General features: G+C 48.0%; 1 protein-coding gene across 1 annotated transcript in view; it reads right to left on the reverse strand.

Annotated features, from left to right (window-relative positions):
* HROB (homologous recombination factor with OB-fold) overlaps positions 1–12,887 on the reverse strand; it is a 33,595-nt gene extending 20,708 nt beyond the window's left edge. The window contains exons 1-4 of the mRNA XM_089674525.1: positions 12,775–12,887; positions 10,099–10,152; positions 4,083–4,976; positions 730–813 (exon numbers count right to left, since the gene is read on the reverse strand). Of these exons, the coding sequence (XP_089530651.1) occupies positions 730–813; positions 4,083–4,976; positions 10,099–10,152; positions 12,775–12,777 (1,035 nt within the window). The 5' untranslated portion in view covers positions 12,778–12,887. The remainder of the gene's footprint in view (positions 1–729; positions 814–4,082; positions 4,977–10,098; positions 10,153–12,774) is intronic.
* Positions 12,888–24,509: the final 11,622 nt, after the last annotated feature.

A 24,509-nucleotide genomic window follows, 5' to 3' on the forward strand; every position in this document is an offset into this window, starting at 1 on the left:
ATGTAAATTTCATTGGGTGCATGACCGCGCAATTGTCAGTTAAAGTAACGCAGCACCATAATACAAAAAAAATGGCCTGGTCAGGAAGGGGGGTAAATCCTCTGGAGAGAAAGTAGTTCATTTATGAACTTATTGTCTTGAACTTAATTTATGAACTGGTGTCTTGGCTTTCTGTGCTTTTTGCACCTCCCTTTCTTCATGTGTTCAATACTTTTTCCCTGTGTCAGTCCATTTTTATTACACATAATTTAATTTCTGAACTTATTTGTTTTGGTTTCTTTGTGTGTATGGATTGCAGGGGTTGTTACCAACATGTGCTGAAAATTTCATGCCAATAGCACCTTTAGAAATATAATTAACTAGAAAAATGGTGCCGTGTCCAATACTTATTTTACCCGCTGTATATACTGTATGAATATTTGCTGGATGACGTGTAACTGCAGACACAGAATCTGGCTATAGTGGGGCTGTAGGAGACAACTCTGTACCCTCCTCTCTGCTATAGCTTGGAGAACCAAGGGCAGCCACCTCCTCTTCCTCTGGGTTGGCCCGGTTCAGCCCTGGTCTAAGCCTACAGATTGCATGCCTAGGATAATGCAAAAGACACAAATTCTCTGTTACTGATGTATGAGGCAGACAAGACGACAAGGCCTAAAAATAAATAAATGTTCCAGAAAAAAACAAAAAAAAAAAAAATCTATAAAAAAAAAAACAAAAAAAAAAACTTGCCTCACTGCGGTGCCTGGCTTGTGCCCCATGGCTGGGTGTATGTGGGGTAGATATCAAGATTTCATCCAGCCTTCTGCCACTGCCCTGGTAAGAGATGAAAATGACGCATTTTAATTTAAAACAGAAATATATTACCAAGCAATCATGCAAAAGGGCGGTTAGGTAACATCTCCTGTCTGTATGTATTACTTTGGTAGATGAAGACATTCTGAGCTGATTGCTGACAATCACTGCATAGATCCATGTAGACATTGGACAGATGTGAATGGTAAGCCAGCCTGTGTTGCTCTATTTCAGTTAGTGGTGCGCTGAAATGAAAGGTCTGGTGGCGAAAACGAAAATTCAAAATGCACTTGGCCGAAAACCGAAATGCGCAGTTTTTAAAAACGAATATTTTTTGGGAAAAAAAAAATACACTTTAATTAAAAAAAAAACAAAACAAAAAAAAAATATACACCCCAAATATGAAAGAGGATGTTACGGCGAGTAAATAGATACCCAACATGTCACGCTTGAAAATTGCGCATGTTCGTGGAATGGCGTGAAACTGCGGTACTTAAAAATCTCCATGGGTGATGCTTTAAAAATGTATACAGGTGTAAAGTTACAGAGGAGGTCTAGTGCGAGAATTATTGCTCTTGCTCTGACGTTCATGGCGATACCACACGTGTGTGGTTTGAACACCATTTACATATGTGGGCGTGGCCTACGTATGCGTTCACCACTACGTGCGAGCACGGGGGGACCTGGGCACTTTAAACTTAATGTTTGTTTTTTTTGCACTGTCCATTTAAAAAATGTTTGAATCACTTGTATTCTTATTACAAGAAATGCATGCATCCCTTGTGATAGGAATAATTAGTGACAGGTCCTCTTTATTTAGAGATATGGGGTCAATAAGACATCTCTCCTCTGCAATGTAAAGCATTGGATCAAAAAAAAGCATTGATCTAGTGCTTTACAAAAAAAAATGGCCAGAACGGGAAGTGACATTGCTCCGGTCCTCCAAGGGCATAGAGATGAGTGGAGGCCATCTTTCCTTCACTCATCTCTATGCCCAGCACCAGGATCATTCGATGGTTTCTCAGGTAAGGCTGACAACTACCGAGCGGTGGCCGGTGGTGGCAGCGGGCAGGGTTTTATCGGCACCGTTATTGGTGCCTTTCTTCATATCGGCCGACGGCTGAAAGGGGTGTTTTCGGCTGAAACGTTTCGGCCACCGAAATTTCACTGCATCCCTAATTTCAGTAAAGTAAAATCAGGTTGCCAAGATAGCTTTTCTATCTAGCAGGGCTGTGTACATCTCAAGACTGGATGGATATAAATGCAAATCCTTTGGCAGGTGAAGCAGATGCCTAGTTATTTCAATAGTGTATTTAGCCGTTTACGTGAAGCTGAACTTTAGACAAATCCCTGCTCTCACAAGTCTCTCTCATTTGGCCAATGAGTGCATGAGGCATGCTATGTTATTTGGCTGACAGCTTTACTGGAGCTCAGCTGTGAGCTTTACCTGCCCCCATACAGTGACTGGCCAATGAAGGAACAAGCATCTCTCTGCTCTCTCCCCCAGTCAACAAGCTCCTTTTTAGCATATCAGCACTGCAGTACACCTGACAGGTTTCAAGTGATTACTTTCCCTCTTGCAGACTGAGTACTACTGTACAGGGTATTTCAAATTTAGGCATTTATAGTAGTTGCTAACTAGTAGTTAACCACTTGACCTCCAGGTCTTTTTCTGACATTTTTGGTTACATATAAAAATCAATATTTTTTTTATTAGATAATTAGTTAGAACCCCCCAAACATATATTTTAAAGCAGAGGCCCTAGAGAATTAAGTGGTGGGTTTTGCAATTTCTTATGTCACATAGTATTTGGGAGAAAACACACTTTTTTGAATTTTGAAAAAAAAAAAAAAAAATATATAACCCAATTTTTCTGTAAAATATAAAAGATGTTACGCTGAGCAGATACATACCAGACATGTCACGCTTTAAAATTATGCCTGCCCACACAACAGCGACAATGTAAATTTTACTATCCATAGTTGAAGCTTTAACCTCTTTGCGCTGGCCGCACGCAAAAGTGTGGCCTCCCGGAGTCTGGGCCTTGGCGCTGAGCGGCCGCACATTTGTGTGCAATTAAGAAAAACATATGTGCTGAGAGCGCTCCCAGCACACAAGTCCGGTACTCACTGAAAGGTCCCGGTCTTCTCTTTTGATCAGGACCTTTCCCGATCATGTGACTGCTGTAATGGCGAATCATGGCGGTCACATGACCTTAAAACCCCGCCCTGCCTCCCGGCTTCTGAAACCTAGAAAGGGCCGGGAGGCGCCGGTGCCAAGGGGTTAAAAGCCTTTACAGGTTACCACTTTAAATTTACTGAGGAAGTCTGGTGCTAGAATTACTTCCCATGATCTGACGTTCAAGGTGATACCTCACATGTGTGGGACAATCACTGTTTGCATGCGTTCGGGACTGACGCGTGCGTTTGTCTTTGCGCACGAGCACGGAGGGACAGGGGCACTTACAATTTTTTTTTTTACAATATCGCTTTAATTTTTTTTTTCTCTGATCACTTTTATTGCTGTCACATAGAATGTAAACATCCCTTGTGACAGCAATAGCAGTGACAAGTACTCTTTATGGAGGGATCCCTCCTCTGCACTCCATGATTCGTATTTTTGAATGCTTTTTTTTTTTTTTAAATTGGTGCCATTTAGTTGAGTAAACAGGAAGTGATGTCAGGTAATCGCTTCTGGTTTAATATAAACAGAGAGCCGATCAAAGCTGGTCCCAGCTTTGTTTAGCGGTCTGCAGAATTGCCGGCTGGCTGCTCGGGTCACCTGGTAGGATGGGAGATCCCAAGAGAGCGGCAGAAGGCTGCAGGAGGGGGACTAGTTAACTGCTCAGATCCTATTACAAGAGAGCCGACTGCCGGCTATAAAAAACGGTACTGGAGTGATGCCTGCAGTGGGCTTTTAAGGTCATGTGACCACCATGATTCGCTGTCACATGATCGGGAAAGGTCCTGATCGAAAGGAGACCGGGACCTTTTCGTGAGTACCGGACTTGTGTGCTGGGAGAGTGCAGGCATCACCCCGGTAAAATCACTTGAAATTCAGCGGCATATTGGTACATCGCTGGTCTGCACGTGGTTAAAAAAAGATCAGCTTTTAAAAAAAAAAGAGATATCTGCATTTATCTGCGTTCTTTTATTTCCTCCTGAAACTTTAGGGACAAAAATTCCTTTCCTGGTAAGACTTCTTCCCATTTTTGGTCAGCCTTACCAAACTGCAGGAGTCAATGGCTAGGAAGTAACAAGCACAACAGCTCTACCGCTAGAATATTCACCTGTTGTGGCAGAAGGCCGGCTGGCCCAGGAAACCTCCTCTCTTTAGGGGGTGGTGTCTCCCATGCCAGCACCCGAGGGGTCTTGTTGGCAGCTTCCACCAACTGTACAAGATGAGTGGTCACCACCGGCGTCTGCAAAGTGCAAGATTGGTGAGGCCGAGAAGGCATCTGGGGAGTTCTTGGCAGTGCATTGCTGCCTGCAGCATCCTGCCAGGAATGAGCTTGCCCGGTGGCCGCTGTTGGTGTAGTGCAACGTGGATAGGTAGACTGAGGCGGCCGAGGCCCAGCTCTTGCAGGTGTGACCGGTTGCGTTTCCAGGCTAGGCCTCAAGCAGGGCCTTTTGGCGGAAGGACTCAGAGACTGGCATTGCCCTCTCCCTCTTCCACTAGAATGGAAATTAGAAGCTGTGGGAGTGTGTGCAGTAAACCCACATGACTGGTATTTGATAGGACCAGTCTCTTGAAGGTGTCCTGTAAACGTCCTGGGTTCCGGATCTGAGCAGAGAGCATCCCGAGAAGGACGTAGCTGAAAGCTGGGACTGCTATTTGAAGTAGAACTGATATTTTGAGATGTCTGACCGATAGGCCTCAAGCACAGTCTTGGATTTGGTGTTTGATATTGCACCTGCGATACCCCAGCTTCCACTTCACTGCAGACCGACAGCAATTCCTCATCATCCAGATCCTGGTCCAGGGATGTCACACTTGGTGTGTTTGCAGGTCTTGCATCCAACCATATGGGTACTGTCGCTTCAGAAAACAAAGGCTTTGCAAGGCTGGAAGAACTTCTTGCCACCTGCGTGCCCTTAGCAGAAATAGGCCTGAGGCGGACAGGTGTTGTATGAGAATTAGTGGAGAAGCTGGGTTCTGTACCCTCCAATGCAGACAGGAACTCCTACAGAGAGAATAGATGCACAGTAAGTCCACTGCCTAGTACTAGATGCATAGAGGACATGAAATGGCATTAACAGAGGTAGCCCCACCTAGCACTACCAAGCACACCAGGCAAGAGTTTCAGCAGCAAGTGTCTGTTCTTTATGACACCAGCTTGCTAGTTCAGAGCCAAACCCTCCTCCTTTCTCAGCACAGGCCTTGCAACAGTGATGGATGAATGAAAAATTCAAAATATGCCAACGGTGTCATATGTAAGTTCATTCAGCAGCATGATGTCCCAAGTGGCAATCAGACTTCTACTGCTTTACTGCAAGAGTATAAACCACTGTGCTGCCTTGCTTCTAATCTCACCTCCTGCTCTCTCGCTTCCTAATCACCTCCTCCCATGCTCACCTCCTCTAAAGCTTCCCACCCCAATCTGTCCGGTTTTCTCTGTCCGCCTTTAGGTGATCCCTGAAAACTCATCTCTTCAGGGAGGGCTGTGACAGGAGTCACTTTGGGTGGGGGGCTCATGGAACTCAGCTCACGTTGGAGAGGTGGGGAGACCCCTGTCTCAGTTCCCCATATTCCTCTTATGTGTAAGTCACCCTGTGCCTGTTAGGGGTGCAGGGTGATCTGTCCTAATATTGGGGTGGGGCGTTGTTGATTGTTTGATGTTATGTGGTTGCATCTCATTGTTCTATTGTGTGTCTGGCTTGGGAGCCATGGGGGGCTCATGGAACTCAGCTCACGTTGGAGAGGTGGGGTGACCCCTGTCTCAGCTCCCCATATTCCTCTTATGTGTAAGTCACCCTGTGCCTGTTAGGGGTGCAGGGTGATCTGTCCTAATATTGGGGTGGGGCGTTGTTGATTGTTTGAGGTTATGTGGTTGCATCCCATTGTTCTATTGTGTGTCTGGCTTGGGAGCCATGGGGGGCTCATGGAACTCAGCTCACGTTGGAGAGGTGGGGTGACCCCTGTCTCAGCTCCCCATATTCCTCTTATGTATAAGTCACCCTGTGCCTGTTAGGGGTGCAGGGTGATCTGTCCTAATATTGGGGTGGGGCGTTGTTGATTGTTTGATGTTATGTGGTTGCATCCCATTGTTCTATTGTGTGTCTGGCTTGGGAGCAAACTATTATGGGATGTATTATTATTATACAGGATTTATATAGCGCCAACGGTTTGCTCAGCGCTTTACATTATAATGGGAGACAATACAGTAACAATACAGTTCAATACAAGAGGAAGTTGAGGGCCCTGCCCCTTGGAGCTTACAATGTAGGAGGAGTTAGATCCATTGTTAGGTTTACTTACTGTCTATGCCCCTACGTATGTATGTGTTTATGTGTATTGGCTTGGTGGGGGGTGTCTCCAGCAGCTCTCCCTCCTGATGGGATTGTCTGTTGGTGTGTCTCTTGTTACTAAATGTAGATTGCCCCCGCCCTGTGTCATTATGCAGGGAGGGGGGATTATCCCCTTAGTGTATATACAGGGAAGCGGTAGTCTAATGGAAGTACCCAAGCGCAGTCTGGGGTCGGTTCCGTTACAAAGGCTATCCCACTTCCACCTAAAAACTGTGCTTTTACTTCTGCCATTGGCTCATCCTTCCTACCTGGTACCTTTTGAATCGGGCCATGAATTGAACTTGGGCAACCAGGTCTCTGGGGTCCTTGGGGAGCTGTGCAAGGTACATCTAGACACCCCTCTAGGGGCCTGCTTTCAATGCCTGCTCACCTCTAAAGTAAAAACCAGTTCATTTTAAAATAGTCCCTATAATATCCCCTAAGGGGAAAACAAATGTTAATGCCTAAGCACAATTTAGCAATTTTGACTTGTATTAGTAAAACCGTACATATCATCACAACTACTTTATGCATTCAGGTGGCTTGAACCTTGTTTTAATCAAGACAAATAGGGATTTCGTTTGGTGGTAAATGGCAATGGATATCTCCTGATTTTGTTTTTTTTTTATCAAAGGAAAACTGGCCCAAAATAATAAAAAAAAAACTTTTTTTTTAAATTTGTGTGTTTGTTGTTTCTACCATAACCTACCACCAAAGAACAACCCAAAATAAATTCTCCTGCTCCTGACGATTGCAGTGGTACCACATATGTGTGTGCTAGTTGTTATTTGTACATAATAGTGCACATTTTTCTTTTTCTTTTTTTTATCCAATCTAAAATATACTGACACTAAAACTAATTCAAAAAAGAGAAAAAAAATTTTTTGTCAAAAAAATACTGACCCTGACCCAAAACTAATCCTGGCACTGACCTACACCAAACCTTAATTTAGGTATTTTTTTTTTGTATTTTATTATTTTCTTCTGCTCTTTATTTTTCTCTCCGGAAGGAGAGAGAAAGTAAAATGTACCGTATATACTCGAGTATAAGCCGAGTTTTTCAGCACATTTTTTGTGCTGAAAAACGGCCCCCTCGGCTTATACTCGAGTCAACGTCTGCAGGGGGCTGCTGTCTCTTACCTGGCTCCGGTCCCACGACGATCCAGTCCAGGAAGCGCGGCTGCTCCTTCATTCGGTTTGTCCACTGGATGTTCGCGCGGCTGCTCGGCTGCGCCTTCTCACCGATGATTGGCCGCCAGAACTGTAGCTCAGGAAAGGCACACAGGCGGCCAATCACCGGCGAGGAGGCGGAGCTGAGCGGCCCCGCGAAAATCAAGTGAAGGAGATGCAGGTAAGTGTGCCGTGCTTAGGTGCTGCTGCAACCACATATGCTGGCTGCAGCAGCACCATACTGGAACAGGGGTCAGCAAGTGTCAGTGGGAGGAATAGTGCCCCATCATTGGTGTCACTGATACCAATGATGGGGCATTATTCCTCCCACTGACACCAACGATGGGGCACTTTTCCTCCCCCCCACTGACACCAACGATTGGGCACTATTCCTCCCCCCCCCCCCACTGACACCAATGATGGGGCACTATTCCACCCCCCACTGACACCAATCATGGGATACTATTCCTCCCCCCCACTGACACCAACGATGGGGCACTTTTCCTCCCCCCCACTGACACCAACGATGGGGCACTTTTCCTCCCCCCCCACTGACACCAACGATGGGGCACTATTCCTCCACCCCCCCACTGACACCAATGATGGGATACTATTTCTCCCACTGACACCAATGTTGGGACACTATTCCTCCCACTGACACCAATGATGGGACACTATTCCTCCCACTGACACCAAAGATGGGGCGCTATTCCACTGACACCAATAATGGGGTGCTATTCCCCCCACTGATACTAATGATGGGGCGCTATTCCTGCCACTGACACCAATGATGGGGCGCTATTCCTGCCACTGACACCAATGATGGGGCGCTATTCCTCCCACTGACACCAATGATGGGGCGCTATTCCTCCCACTGACACCAATGATGGGGCGCTATTCCTCCCACTGACACCAATGATGGGGCGCTATTCCTCCCACTGACACCAATGATGGGGCGCTATTCCTCCCACTGACACCAATGATGGGGCGCTATTCCTCCCACTGACACCAATGATGGGGCGCTATTCCTCCCACTGACACCAATGATGGGGCGCTATTCCTCCCACTGACACCAATGATGGGGCGCTATTCCTCCCACTGACACCAATGATGGGGCGCTATTCCTCCCACTGACACCAATGATGGGGCGCTATTCCTCCCACTGACACCAATGATGGGGCGCTATTCCTCCCACTGACACCAATGATGGGGCGCTATTCCTCCCACTGACACCAATGATGGGGCGCTATTCCTCCCACTGACACCAATGATGGGGCGCTATTCCTCCCACTGACACCAATGATGGGGCGCTATTCCTCCCACTGACACCAATGATGGGGCGCTATTCCTCCCACTGACACCAATGATGGGGCACTATTCCTCCCACTGATACCAATGATGGGGCGCTATTCCTCCCACTGACACCAATGATGGGGCGCTATTCCTCCCACTGACACCAATGATGGGGCGCTATTCCTCCCACTGACACCAATGATGGGGCGCTATTCCTCCCACTGACACCAATGATGGGGCGCTATTCCTCCCACTGACACCAATGATGGGGCGCTATTCCTCCCACTGACACCAATGATGGGGCGCTATTCCTCCCACTGACACCAATGATGGGGCACTATTCCTCCCACTGATACCAATGATGGGGCACTATTCCTCCCACTGATACCAATGATGGGGCACTATTCCTCCCACTGATACCAACGATGGGGCACTATTCCTCCCACTTTCACCAATGATGGGGCACTATTCCTCCCACTGATACCAATGATGGGGCACTATTCCTCCCACTTTCACCAATGATGGGGCACTATTCCTCCCACTGACACCAATGATGAGGCACGATTCTTCCCACTGGTGTTCCCACCCTCGGCTTATACTCGAGTCAATAGTTTTTCCCAGTTTTTTGTGGTAAAATTAGGTACCTCGGCTTATATTCGGGACGGCTTATACTCGAGTATATACGGTATCTCTCTCCTTCATTCAAAGAGAGAAAACACAAGGGCAGGCTTCATAGTGACTGATCAATCAGAGGCTATCACAGCAGTCAGGTGACCAAGAATCGGGAGTTCCGAGTCTTGTCTGTTAGTACAGGACACGGGGCTCTAAGTGAGACCCTAGTCTCTGTGCTGGGAGTGCACCGCGCGCTTCCAGCTCGGATTCAGATACGCAAATATGTGGCCCCACAGAAAAATCCCAGTTCAGTGGGGTTGAAATTTTTATGCCCATGCAGTCGGGTTGCACTGCACGGGATAACTGCTCATTTTGTTCTAGTGGAGAACACAGCGGAGATCTACTTACCGGACCCGCCGATCCTCCCCACACAAGACCGGCCACTTCAGGTCCTGTCCCCCCGTGGTCTAGCGGTCTTGTAAATGGACTGTTCTTGATGTCAGCATGCTCAATAGACAGGAACAGTCCACTGCTGGACCATAGAGGAGGGGGATCACAGTTTTTTGGAGGATCGGTGGGGTCAGGAGATTATAAACCTTGTGCTCACCCTTAGAAAAACAAGCAGCTGACCCATGCAGTGGAGGCACAGCCCGAATTCATGCTGAAATAAAATTTTTACCCGGAGTTCTGCTTTAAGCCCTAATGTTAAATGATTCTTCTTACCTCATCCTCAAAGTCTTCTGATCCCGAGCAAAACAACTTCTGCAGGCTTAAAGCCTAGAACAAATATGAACAAATGAATTATTTATAATGAAGCAAAAACAAGTGAGGTATGAATAGAAGGGTTGCTTGGAAATAGGAGTGGCACAGAATACAACTTTAAAGTGACTGTAAACCTTCACCTTGTAAAACAATCCACTCAGTTTAAAATAGAAATAAAAAGGCAAAACATTTGTGTAAAGATATATAAAAAACATTATATACAGCGGTTTCCCCTTTTTTATAAATGATCACTTTCCCTCTGTTCTCATCTGCATAGAGAACTGGGTGTGCATGGGGGGGGGGGTCAGGCTGAGATCCCAGCACAGCTGCGTGCGTTCTTGTGTAGAGTAATGTGAAAATGTTGCATTTTACTGCACATCTCTGGAACACACACTACTATGGGGTCAGAAACAGCATTTCATTCCCAACCCACAGGCAAAACTTGCTGCTCTTTTGCATATATGTGGGATACTATTCATTTTTAAATCTGAATTCCTGGAATTTAGCTACTTTGTAAAAACTGCAGGCTTACCATAGGTTAGGTCTAATGAGATACCTGCCACTTCCTGGACTCATCTGTGTTATTCACATCTAACAGATTTATTGTGTTCCGGGAAGATAACCTCTGCAGATCCCATGCTGCTCACTGTGCTCCAGTGCTGCCCAAGAGCAGAGTTGCTGGAACTGCTATGCCTGCCCCCTCCCCTCCTTCTGCCCATTCACAGAAGCCTTTGTAAACTCATTCACAAAATACAAAGGCTTCTGTGAATGGACAGCAGAGGGGAGGGGCGGGCCTGTGCTTCTCTCCTCTCACAGCTGGAGTGTATCCTCCAGGAGTGCAATAAACCTGTCCTGGAGGTGACATGCAGCTAATTGGACTTACCTCATAGTGTGCCTGCACTTTTTGAAAAGTTGCTGAATACCTGGAATTCTGCTTTAACGGCACCCCCAGGCTTCGGCAAACACGGTGCATTTTTCGTGTGCGCCAAATCTCACGTTATTGTGGCAACACACGACTTGGTGTGGTGTGATTTAAAAAAAAAAGAAAAAGTCTGCGTTGCATGGGTAGGGCAACCCGTTAGAAATGAGTGAGCTGTCTACCTGCAGAACACAGATTGCACAAGTGTGAACCAAGCCAAAAAGTCTGGAAATCACCCGGCTATGCTCACTCGATTACTGCAGCATGCACAGAGGCCAGCTTGCCATCAACATATGGCTGAGCTCACTAGAGATGAGGTCAGGAGTGTCTGGATGCTCTTCCCAACCCACCTGGTCTAACCAGGAAACTGTCACCTGTAATGGGCCAATCATCAACGGCAGCAGGGGGAGGGGGGCATTCCCAGCCCTGCAGCCGCACATATACAGGGGGTGGGCAATAAATGTGGCCGCTGCTGCAGATGATTGGCTCAGTACAGGTGACAGCTCCTTGGCGGCCTAGACCACTTGGGATCGGAGGAGCATCCAAACATGCCTGACCTCATTTCCCACTAGCACTGCGCGTGCGTCTGCGGCATTCTCAGTGCTCCGGCGTTCACCTGCGCCATTCTCAGTGCTCTGCAGCATTCTCAACACACCAGCGGGCACCTGTGGCATCCTCAGTGCCCCTGAGGCAATCTCAACACACCAGCGGGCACCTGTGGCATCCTCAGTGCTCCTGCGGCATTCTCAACACACCAGTGGGCACATGCGGCATCCTCAGCGCTCCGGTGTGCTCTTGCGGCATTCTCTGTGCTCCGGAGTACTCCTGCGGCATTCTCAACGCGCCAACATGCTCCTGCGGCATTCTCAACACCTTAGCGCTGCAGCATTCGCTGCGCTCCGGCGTGCTCCTGCGGCATTCTCAACGCTCCGGCGTGCTCCTGCGGCATTCTCAGCGCTCCGGCGTGCTCCTGCGGCATTCTCAGCGCTCCGGCGTGCTCCTGCGGCATTCTCAGCGCTCCGGCGTGCTCCTGCGGCATTCGCTGCGCTCTGGCGTGCTCCTGCGGCATTCGCTGCGCTCCGGCGTGCTCCTACGGCATTCTCAACGCTCCGGCGTGCTCCTGCGGCATTCTCAACGCTCCGGCGTGATCCTGCGGGATTCTCAACGCTCCGGTGTGCTCCTGCGGCATTCTCAGCGCTCCGGCGTGCTCCTGCGGCATTCTCAGCTCTCCGGCGTGCTCCTGCGGCATTCTCAGCGCTCCGGCGTGCTCCTGCGGCATTCTCAGCGCTCCGGCGTGCTCCTGCGGCATTCTCAGCGCTCCGGCGGCATTCTCAGTGCCCTTTCTGCGTAAACCAAGAGAACACAGTTGGCTGACATGATGTGCTGTAGAACATACATTACATTGAGGGCCCATTTATCACACTATCGCACATAACATGCGTTACTAAGGCATTCATCTTGAACGGCACCCCACATCACTATGGCAACACGTCTGTGAGATGCATTGCAAAACAGACGGTCACGTACCATTTTTTTCATGTTGGAAATCCATTCATTTTCAATGAGTTGCCAGTACATGACACAAAGTAAATGGGATTCCAACACACAGGACCCCTACAGCTCTGCAGGCATTCTGGGATTTGTAGTCCCACTGCTCTGCCAGACATATAGGGAGACCTACAGCTCATTAATACAGGGAGAATAAAGGGTCACTTCACCATTTCTCTAATATCAAGGCCGCCCCAGCATGGACCTCTCTGTCTTCGAGAGTTTCCAGCGCTGAATTCCTCAACCAACACAACTTCCGGCAGACCACTTCCGGCATTTGGAACGCACAGAGTTCCCGCAGTACGATTCAAACCACCGTGGTCCGGCCACACCCCTGACTTACCATGGAGCGCCCTCTGCTGGAGCCAGGGTGTGAGCTGCAGAATATGGAGCGCCCTCTGCTGGAGCCAGGGTGAGAGCTGCAGCATGTGGAGCGCCCTCTGCTGGGGTACAGAACGTGGTGATGCGAAGTTGCAGGCTAAGTTGTATGGACGCCTGTGAGTATTGGTAAATCCAGAATAAATGTACATGGAGGGATTATGTTGCATGTAAAAAAAAACTGGAGGAAAAGCTGAATGATCAGGAAATTGCTTCTCAGCTTTAATTAGAGCTGCCAGCATTGGCACGTATTGACGTTAAATCTGAACTCGGGGGATGAGCTGTATTGTATAGTTACGTTGTTCCAGCTTGGCACAATGTAAGTAAATATATCGCATACCTGATGGACCGCCAGAGAAACTGACAATCGCTGTAGTAGTTGGTGCAACTACAGTAGTAGCTGCGATTTTCCTAGTCCACCACAGGGGGCGCTGGCTCAGCACTGCCACCATTATAAGAACGTGTTATTTTTTTTAATTGATTAAAAGGCATTCTCTGATTGGACAAGGTGGAGATTGTAATGTCACTGCCTCTTTCAAACTACCCAATCAAAGAAGGTGATGACCCAGTGATGTCAGAACACCACCCTCCCCGCCCAAGGACTCCTGTGAAGAGCCCTCAGCTCTGATGCAATCTGTGGGCTGGCTCTTAGGAGGAGGAGTCAGGCTCCATTCTCACTTGTGCGCTCTAAAGTCATGTGATTTCCATTGCCACTTCACATTGGCACATCCCGAGCAACATTCCAGTCTGCGGGTACAGAAGGCAATCCGAGTCCCACACAGGGGCGGACTGACCATTTGGAAACTCGGGCACCGCCCGAGGGCCCGGGGTCAGTAGGGGGCCCCATGAGATGCCCCTGGTACCTTTTTCATAGGCTTTTGTGAGTTTGGGCAAGGACACAGGGGCCCCATGATTCCCTATTGCCCGGGGGCCCCATGAGTTGTCCCTTCTCCCACCACCCACCGGTGAGCACCGTCCTTCCCCGCTGTCTGATAGGTGGTGTCACCTGGGTCACGTGGCTCATTGGATCTGACGGGTGGACGTGCCAGGAGACACAATGTTACCCATGGCAAGAAATCCAATTCTCCTTTTCATGTTAGGGGGCAGCACAGTGACTAATTGGTTAGCACCTGGCAGTACTCCGGTCGTTGGTTCAAATCCCAACCATGGCACCACCTGCCTGGAGTTTGCATGTTCTCCCTGTGCCTGTGTGGGTTTCCTCCAGGTACTCCGGTTTCCTCCCACACTCCAAAGACATGCTGGTAGGTTAATTGGCTCCTGTCTAAATTGGCCCTAGTATGTGTATGTATGAATGTGAGTTAGGGACCTTAGACTGTACGCCCCTTGAGGGTTAGGGACTGATGTGAATGTACAATATATATGTAAAGTGCTGTGTAAATTGATGGCGCTATATAAGTACCTGAAATAAATAAATATGCGCCCTGTCGGCCTTCACTAGGGTTGCCACCTCATCCCTTTATAACTGAACACATATTAATTACACAGGTTCCGGGGCTGATTTATTGCAGATAAGGTACTAAGGCTAGGTGCAGTTTGCGTTTGATCCGTTTCTGCGGTGCGTTTTTGCACACGCGGTTTTGATGTGTTTTTATTTTCTTGTTGCTAGGCAGATTAAAACACAAAACGCGTCAAAAACGCATTGCATGCTTTTCTGCAGTGTTTCCATTGAAGTCTATAGAACCAAAAACACAACTTTTTGCATCCAAAAAAGTTCCTGACCTTTTACAAAAAACGCACCGGATGAAAACGCAGAGATGTGAATGTGTCCCATAGGAAATCATGTTAAATGGACTGTACTGCGTTTCTGCAAAACACTGCGGAAAACGCTTAGGTGTGAACCTGGGGTAAGGTTAGGTTCACACCTATGCAGTTTGCGTTTGATCCGTTTCTGCAATGTTTTTTCATTTTGTGTTTTTGCACATGCATTTTTGATACCTTTTGCTTTTTTTTTTACTTGTTGCTGGCCAGAATAAAACGCAAAACGCATCAAAAATGCATCAAAAACGCATCACTTGCTTTTCTGCAGCATCTGCATTGAAGTCCATAGAACCAAAAACACAACGTTGTCCGTTTAAAAAAAGTCCTTGACCCTTTCCAAAAAACGCACCGGATGAAAATGAGATGTGAATGTGTCCCATAGGAAATCATGTTAAATGGACTGTACTGCATTTCTGCAAAACGCTGTGGAAAATGCTTAGGTGTGAACCTAGACTTATACAGGCCATAGACGGGTCGAAAATTGGCCAATTTTCACATCGTTACTGGGTTAATTGATTGGCCGTTTTTCGGGGTTTTGGCACATTTATCGGTAAAGTTGGAAAAAATTGTCCGATTTTTGCCGATGGGCCGATTTTCCCGGCAATGATGGGCAAATCGGCCAATTGTTTTACCGATAAAAAAATCTGTGCATGAGCTGTGACCTGCAAGAAGAGGAAGAAAAAGAAGAGGTAGAAGAAAAAGAAGAGGAAGATGAAGTGGAAGAAGAAGAAAAAGAAGAGGAAGAAGAAAAAGAGGAAGAAGAGGAAGAAGAAAAAGAAAAGGAAGAAGAGGAAGAAGAAAAATAAGAGGAAGAAGAGGAAAAAGAGGAAGAAGTGGAAGAAGAAAAAGAGGAAGAAGAGGAAGTAAAAAAGAAAAGGAAGAAGAGGAAGAAGAAAAATAAGAGGAAGAAGTAGAAGAGGAAGAAGAAGAAGAAGAGGATTAAGAAGAGGAAGCAGAAGAAGAGGAAGAAGCAGAAGAGGATTAAGAAGAGGAAGCAGAAGAAGAGGAAGAAGAAGAAGAGCAAGAAGAAGAGGATTAAGAAGAAGAGGAAGAGGAAGAAGAAAAAGAGGAAGAAGAGGAAGAAGAAAAAGAAAAGGAAGAAGAGGAAGAAGAAAAATAAGAGGAAGAAGAGGAAAAAGAGGAAGAAGTGGAAGAAGAAAAAGAGGAAGAAGAGGAAGTAAAAAAGAAAAGGAAGAAGAGGAAGAAGAAAAATAAGAGGAAGAAGTAGAAGAGGAAGAAGAAGAAGAGGATTAAGAAGAGGAAGCAGAAGAAGAGGAAGAAGAAGAAGAGGATTAAGAAGAGGAAGCAGAAGAAGAGGAAGAAGAGGAAGAGGAAGAGGAAGAGGAAGAAGAAGAGGAAGAAGAAGAAGAGGAAGAGGAAGAAGAAAAAGAAGAGGAAGAGGAAGAGGAAGAGGAAGAAGAGGAAGAGGAAGAAGAGGAGGAAGAAGAGGAGGAAGAAGAGGAGGAAGAAGAGGAAGAAGAAGAGGAGGAAGAAGAGGAAGAAGAGGAGGAAGAAGAAGAAGAGGAAGAAGAGGAGGAAGAGGAGGAAGAAGAGGAGGAAGAAGAGGAAGAAAAGAAGAGGAAGAAGAAGAAGGAGAAAAAGAATAGGAAGTAGAAGAGGAAGGAGAAAAAGAAAAGGAAGAAGAAGAGGAAGAAGCAGAGGAAGAAGAGGAAGAAGAAGAGGAAGAAGAAAAAGAAGAGGAAGAAGAAGAGGAAGAAGAAGAAGCAGAAGAATCAGTCCGCTATTATATTTTATACTGTATGAAAAGTATTGCAGTTGCAACAATGTATCTATTTGTATCCAAATAAAACCATCTGTATCTGAAATGGATACAAATAGATACAATGTTGCAACCGCAATACTTTTTAATGTCAAACATAATAGCGAAGCTCTCTGCATGGGACAGAAGTAATTAAATGCCGGCTGTAGACGGGACGAAAATCGGCCGATTTTTTTTTGTACCATTGGTGGTAACGTCGGCCTATTGAACGACCGATTTTTCATTTTTTTTTTTTTTTTTTTAAATGGCTGGTTTTCGACCTGTCTATGGCCTGCATAAGGCTAGGTTCACACCTATGCAGTTTGCGTTTGATCCGTTTCTGCAGTGCTTTTTCATTTTGCGCTTTTGCACATGTGTTCTTGACACCTTTTGCTTTTTTTTAACTTGTTGCTAAGGCTAGGTACAGTTTGCGTTTGATCCGTTTCTGCGGTGCGTTTTTGCACATGCAATTTTTATGCATTTTTTTTCCTTGTTGCTAGGCAGATTAAAACACAAAATGCATCAAAAATGCACTACATGCTTTTCTGCAGCATTTCCACTGAAGTCTATAGAACCAAAAATGCAACTTTTTGCGGTAAAAAAAGTCCCTGATCCTTTACAAAAAAACGCAGCGGGTGAAAACGCCGAGATGTTAACGTGTCCCATAGGAAATCATGTTAAATGGACTGTACTGTGTTTCTGCAAAACACAAAACGCTGCGGAAAATGCTTCGTTGCGAACCTAGACTAAGGCTAGGTTCGCGCCTATGAAGTTTGCTTTTGATCTGTTTCTGCTGAAGTTTTTGCGGTGCGTTTTTAACACTTTTTTTTTTACTTTTTGCTGGGCAGATTAAAACGCAGACTGTGTCAAAAACGCATCACATGCTTTTCTTCAAAGTCTCCATTGAAGCCTAAAAAACCACAAACGCAACGTTTGGAATTAAGTCCCTGACCCTTTCTAAAAACCGCACGCAGCGATGTGAACGTGTCCCATAGGAAATCATGTTAAATGGACTGCTGTGCGTTTCTACAAAACGCTGTGGAAAACACTTAGGTGTGAACCTGGGGTAAGTGCGTTTAATTACCGCCTTAATCAGCCCCAAAACCTGTGTAATTAATGTGTTCAATTTTAAAGGGATGAGGAGGCAACCCTACCTCCTTACTGCCTGTCATTTGCCTCTGAAAAGCAATCCAAATGTGAATCGCTCTTCAGGAGAGTGGTGGATTTAGATGCATGCCTAAATCTCGCCTTTTTTTTTTCATTTCCCAGCGATTTCCCGGAGATTCACTTCATTATAGAATGAGCGCGTTTACTGATTGGCGGGTGAAATGCAGACGCTTCCACTTCCAGAATCGTACGTTAGGGCGCTCTGCTGGAGAGGGAGCGTTGGCCGGGCAGACAGCAGATGTGATGATTTGTAAAGTTTCAAGCCTGGCTGAATGCTGCATCCGGCAGTGTGAGAGGCTGACCCTGGATTGTGAGTCACTCTCTGCAGTGAGTCAGAGAATGGCGAGACCAACAAAAGCTCTGCTCAGGACATGAGGGGAATAGGCAATGCCGTCAGCACCGCGCTCTGCACATTCGCCGCGCATACAAATCCCAGCCAAGTGTGCTCCTAGGGACCATTCATCTCCAACAAGAGCCTACACCAGATCCACAACTTCCGAGAACACAATGAACACGCCACGCTTGTACTAGTGCTGTATTCACACATGTGAATGCCTGGAAAATCGAACGTTACTAGACTGTTTTCTCTGCAGGTCGAATGTTCTCAAGGACAATACCACATTATGGTCACTAGAGGGAGCTGATGATTGTAGTAAATATAGTAAATAGCTTGCCCGCCGCCCTATAGTAGAGCGGCAGGGCTACGCATAAATCACGTGATTTGCATTTCACGCGCACCAGCCTACCCGCACTGGGATGTCAATCACCAGGTTCCGGCCGGAGATTCCACCCGCTGATGACACCCGGTGATGGTTGGGGACAGCTGACAGGGGAGAGACCTGTGTGTAAACAACACAGATCTCTCCTCTGTCAGCAAGGACATGCTGCTTTGTATTTCTCTGCACAGCAAAGGGATACAAAGCAGCATGCCTCCCTAGCAAAACACACACAGTTAACCCTTTGATCGCGCCAGATGTTAACCCCTTCCTGCCCAGTGCCATTAGTACAGTGTCAGTGCTTTTTATTAGCACTGATCACTGTATTGGTGTCACTGGGGATGTCAGTGACAGCAAGTCAGTACCCCCCCCCCCCCGTTTCAGAATGCCCTGATAAGACATATCGGGTGGAGACACTTTGCACATTCCCAGTTTGGTATGTATTGCTAGAGAGTTTTTTTTTGTCTTGGGAGAGTGCAGGTGATCAGCACAGGGCCAATCAGCACTGTCCAGATAGAGGTCAGGGGTTCTGCATCCTCCTAGTGCAGAAAAAACCTCCTCCTACAAGCTTTAACCAGTGCTCTGTTGCACACTGATAGAAGTCACAAGACTGCTCTAACTGCTGATGAGAAAAGGTATTTAGCCGTTTATATTCACTAAAAGAATATAATTTCCACGTTGTGTGTACTGTGGGAGACCAGATATAGTGAATGCAGGGTCTGGGGAGACCAGATATAGTGAATGCAGGGTCTGGGGAGACCATATATAGTGAATGCAGGGTACAGGGAGACCAGATATAGTGAATGCAGGGTCCCAGGAGATCAGATATAGTGAATGCAGGGTCCGGAGAGACCAGATATAGTGAATGCGGGGTCCGGGTAGATCAGATATAGGGAATGCGGGTCCGGGGAGATCGGATATAGTGAATGCAGGGTCCTGGGAGAGCGGATATAGTGAATACAGGGTCCGGGGAGACCAGATATAGTGAATGCTGGGTCTGGGGAGAGCAGATATAGTGAATGCAGGGTCCGGGGAGACCGAATATAGTGAATGAAGGGTCCGGGGAGACCGGATATAGTGAATGTGGGGTCCGGGGAGACCAGATATAGTGAATGTAGGGTCCGGGGAGACCAGATATAGTGAATGCAGGGTCCGGGGAGACCAGATATAGTGAGTGCGGGGTCCGGGGAGACCGGATATAGTGAATGCAGGGTCCGGGGAGACCGGATATAGTGAATGCAGGGTCCGGGGAGACCAGATATAGTGAATGCAGGGTCCGGGGAGACCAGATATAGTGAATGCGGGGTCCAGGGAGACCAGATATAGTGAATGCGGGGTCCAGGGAGACCAGGTATAGTGAATAGGGGGTCCGGGGAGACCGGATATAGTGAATGCGGGGTCCGAGGAGACCGGATACAGTGAATGCGGGGTCCGGGGAGACCGGATACAGTGAATGCGGGGTCCGGGGAGAACGGATATAGTGAATGCAGGGTTCGGGGAGACCGGATATAGGGAATGCAGGGTCCGGGGAGACCGGATATAGGGAATGCAGGGTCCGGGGAGACCAGATATAGTGAGTGCAGGGAGACCAGATATAGTGAGTGCAGGGAGACCAGATATAGTGAATGCAGGGTCCAGGGAGACCAGATATAGTGAATGCGGGGTCCAGGGAGACCAGATATAGTGAATGCGGGGTCCGGGGAGACCGGATATAGTGAATGCGGGGTCCGAGGAGACCGGATATAGTGAATGCGGGGTCCGGGGAGACCGGATATAGTGAATGCGGGGTCCGGGGGAGACCAGATATAGTGAGTGCAGGGTCCTGGGAGACCGGATATAGTGAATGCAGGGTCCGGGGAGACCGGATATAGTGAATGCAGGGTTTGGGGAGACCAGATATAGTGAATGCAGGGTCTGGGGAGACCAGATATAGTGAATGCAGGGTCCGGGGAGAGCGGATACAGTGAATGCAGGGTTCGGGGAGACCGAATACAGTGAATGCAGGGTCCGGGGAGACCGGATAAAGTGAATGCAGGGTCCGGGGAGACCATATATAGGGAATGCAGGGTCCGGGGAGACCAGATATAGGGAATGCAGGGTCCGGGGAGAGCGTATATAGTGAATGCAGGGTCCGGGGAGACCAGATATAGTGAATGCTGGGTCCGGGGAGACCGGATATAGTGAATGCAGGGTCCGGGGAGACCGGATAAAGTGAATGCAGGGTCCAGCGAGACCAGATATAGTGAATGCAGGGTCCGGGGAGACCAGATATAGTGAATGCGGGGTCCAGGGAGACCAGATATAGTGAATGCGGGGTCCAGGGAGACCAGGTATAGTGAATAGGGGGTCCGGGGAGACCGGATATAGTGAATGCGGGGTCCGAGGAGACCGGATACAGTGAATGCAGGGTCCGGGGAGAGTGGATATAGTGAATGCAGGGTTCGGGGAGAACGGATATAGTGAATGCAGGGTTCGGGGAGACCGGATATAGGGAATGCAGGGTCCGGGGAGACCGGATATAGGGAATGCAGGGTGCGGGGAGACCAGATATAGTGAGTGCAGGGAGACCAGATATAGTGAATGCGGGGTCCAGGGAGACCAGATATAGTGAATGCGGGGTCCAGGGAGACCAGATATAGTGAATGCGGGGTCCGGGGAGACCAGATATAGTGAATGCGGGGTCCGGGGAGACCGGATATAGTGAATGCGGGGTCCGAGGAGACCGGATATAGTGAATGCGGGGTCCGGGGAGACCGGATATAGTGAATGCAGGGTTTGGGGAGACCAGATATAGTGAATGCAGGGTCTGGGGAGACCAGATATAGTGAATGCAGGGTCCGGGGAGAGCGGATACAGTGAATGCAGGGTTCGGGGAGACCGAATACAGTGAATGCAGGGTCCGGGGAGACCGGATAAAGTGAATGCAGGGTCCGGGGAGACCATATATAGGGAATGCAGGGTCCGGGGAGACCAGATATAGGGAATGCAGGGTCCGGGGAGAGCGTATATAGTGAATGCAGGGTCCGGGGAGACCAGATATAGTGAATGCTGGGTCCGGGGAGACCGGATATAGTGAATGCAGGGTCCGGGGAGACCGGATATAGTGAATGCAGGGTCCGGCGAGACCAAATATAGTGAATGCAGGGTCCGGCGAGACCGGATATAGTGAATGCAGGGTCCGGCGAGACCGGATATAGTGAATGCAGGGTCCGGCGAGACCGGATATAGTGAATGCAGGGTCCGTCCGGGGAGACCGGATATAGTGAATGCAGGGTCCGGGGAGAGCGGATATAGTGAATGCAGGGTCCGGGGAGACCAGATATATCTGAATGGCATCTGAATGGCACCCCAACCCACCTTGCCGATGGACACGCCTTGCAGTGCATGGTAAGTTGCCAACAACGCATGTACTAAAGTATGTTGCCATGCATTGTGCAGCAACACATATCTATGAGCTAGATGCATTGAAGTGCTATCCAGAATGAATGATTCCGCATCTCACCAACGCATTTGTTGGGTGTTGTGGTAAAGTTTGCAGAAACACGCATGTTGCTGCGATGACATAATGTACACAGGCCCTTTAATAGTTTGGCTGTAATACCATACTGTACCAGAAGGTGGCGATCCAAGTCACGTGTGTAACTGCAGAACTTCATTCAGAATAAACAGCGGCGCATCTCTCCAAAGCATTTACCGTGCGTTGCAGTAACGCAATGCACAGCCACTGCTGCGAATCAGCCCTCACAATAGGCTCCTTTTGGTTCATAAATATAAGATTGAAAACGTCTTTATTTTATATCTGCTCGATAAGTGCAAAAAATCTCAAACAATGTCATCAGGAAGTGTGTTAGAACTACAGAACCCCTCCCATGGATTTGTGTTTCTGTCCATCCAGCCCTGAGATTTACACAGCCCCATCATACAGTGTAGTCCTGCCTAGCAGGTAAGGAGACTCGAACTTGTTTGTTGCAGTTTCACTTTCACTTACCTCCCCACCCTGTGTCTTAGACCAGGGGTCACCAAACTCTCTAAACAAAGGGCCAGTTTACCATCCTTCAGACTTTAAAGGGGCCAGACTGTAGCCAGTGGGAGAAGAAAATATCCCAGCGTCGGTAAAAATGCCCCATCATTGGAGTCCATGAGATATATAATGCCACATCGTTGATGTCAGTAGGAGGAATAGTGTCCCATCATTGGTGTCAGTGGGAGGAATATTGCCCCATTGTGGCTGTCAGTGGGAGCAATAATGCCCCATCATTAGTGTCAGTGGGAGGAATAGTGCCCCATCATTGGTGTCAGTGGGAGGAATAGTGCCCCATCATTGGTGTCAGTGGGAGGAATAGTGCCCTATCGTGGGTGTCAGTGGGAGGACTAGCACCCCATTGTTGGTGTCAATGGGAGGAATAGTGCCCCATCGTTGGTGTCAGTGGGAGGACTAGTGCTCCATCGTTGGTGTCAGTGGGAGGAATAGTGCCCCATCATTGGTGTCAGTGGGAGGACTAGTTTCCCACTGTTGGCATAGGTGGCAGGAATTATGCCCCATTTTTTATACCAATTGACTACAAATATAAAGGACATTCTCCCAACTAACTACCAATGTAAAGGACATACTTCCAACTGACTACCAATGTAAACGGCATTCTCCCAACTGACTACCAATGTAAACGGCATTCTTCCAACTGACTACTAATGTTAAGGGCATTCTTCCAGTTGACTACCAATGTAAAGGGTATTCTTCCAACTGAATACCAATGTAAAGGGCGTTCTTCCAACTGACTACCAATGTAAAGGGAATTCGTCCAATTGACTACCAATGTAAAGGGCGTTCTTCCAATTGACTACCAATGTAAAGGGTGTTCTTCCAACTGACTACCAATGTAAAGGGTATTCCTCCAACTGACTACCAATGTAATTGGCGTTCTTCCAACTGACTACCAATGTAAAGGGTATTCTTCCAACTGACTACCAATGTAAAGGGTATTCTTCTAACTGACTACCAATGTAAAGGGCGTTCTTCCAACTGACTACCAATGTAAGGGTCACTTTTCCCATTGACCACCAGTGTGTCACTTTTCTGTTGACCACCAAAGTGAGGGGGGGGGGCATTTTCCCACTGATCCAAGGGCGGACTGACTATTTGGAAACTCGGACACTGCCCGAGGGCCCGGGGTCAGTAGGGGGCCCCATGAGATGCCCCTGGTACCTTTTTCATAGGCTTTTTTGAGTTTGGGCAAGGACACAGGGGCCCCATGATCCCCTAGTGCCCGGGGGCCCCATGAGCTGTCAGTCCGCCCCTGGTCCGACGTCATCAGGAACGCACCCCCCTATTTTTTGATGCCCGTGTATACTGCCCCCCTTGTATAGACAGCCAAAGGCACGGCCACAAAGTTGGTTTTCGGAAACATTGGCAGCCGAGCTCCGAACGTGATCCCCCCCCCCCTTTGCAGGCATGGCCCTGCATCCTCCTCCTTTTCCACATTCCCTCCTTTTCCAGAAGGATTGGGTGTTTCATGAGAAGAGAGAAATACTGCTGGGGTTACCATGGCAACCGGCTCTCGGACTCAGCAAGTTCCCAGAACCTTCGGCGGTGGGATAGACAAGACTGCGAGTGAAAATAGTATGGGGGGGGGGGGGATGCTTAAAAAAAGAATTTCAGAATTCTGCCGTCAATCTGGAGGAATATTTATGTCGAACGTGTAAAAAAAAAAAAAAAAGCGCAAGCTCTTCAGAACGAAAGCGACTCTCTAGAATTTTTATAAGGGATCTGGTGGGCAGGGGGGGCCTTACCCCACTGCAGCCAATCGGCTTTCAGCTTTTAAAGCTTTAGCCTGATTTAGCAATAAAAGATGATCGGTGATTGGCTGCTGTGATTGCTGTCTGAGGTTGGGGCTCATTCTCACCGTAAAGGTTCAGGATGTCAGTCGGCCCCTTATAGCTTTTTGTGGATGGAAATCGAGCCGCGCGTTTTGGTGCGTTGACATCAGGGGCGGACTGACAACTCATGGGGCCCCCGGGCAATAAGAGATCATGGGGCCCCTGTGTCCTCGCTCACACTCAAACCACACCCAAAAAAGCCTATGAAAGGTACCAGGGGCACCTCATGGGG

The sequence above is a fragment of the Staurois parvus genome, unplaced genomic scaffold (assembly GCF_062004578.1).
Source record: "Staurois parvus isolate SC_StPar_1 unplaced genomic scaffold, SC_StPar_1.0 ptg000151l, whole genome shotgun sequence".
In the NCBI taxonomy this organism is placed as follows: Eukaryota; Metazoa; Chordata; class Amphibia; order Anura; family Ranidae; genus Staurois; species Staurois parvus.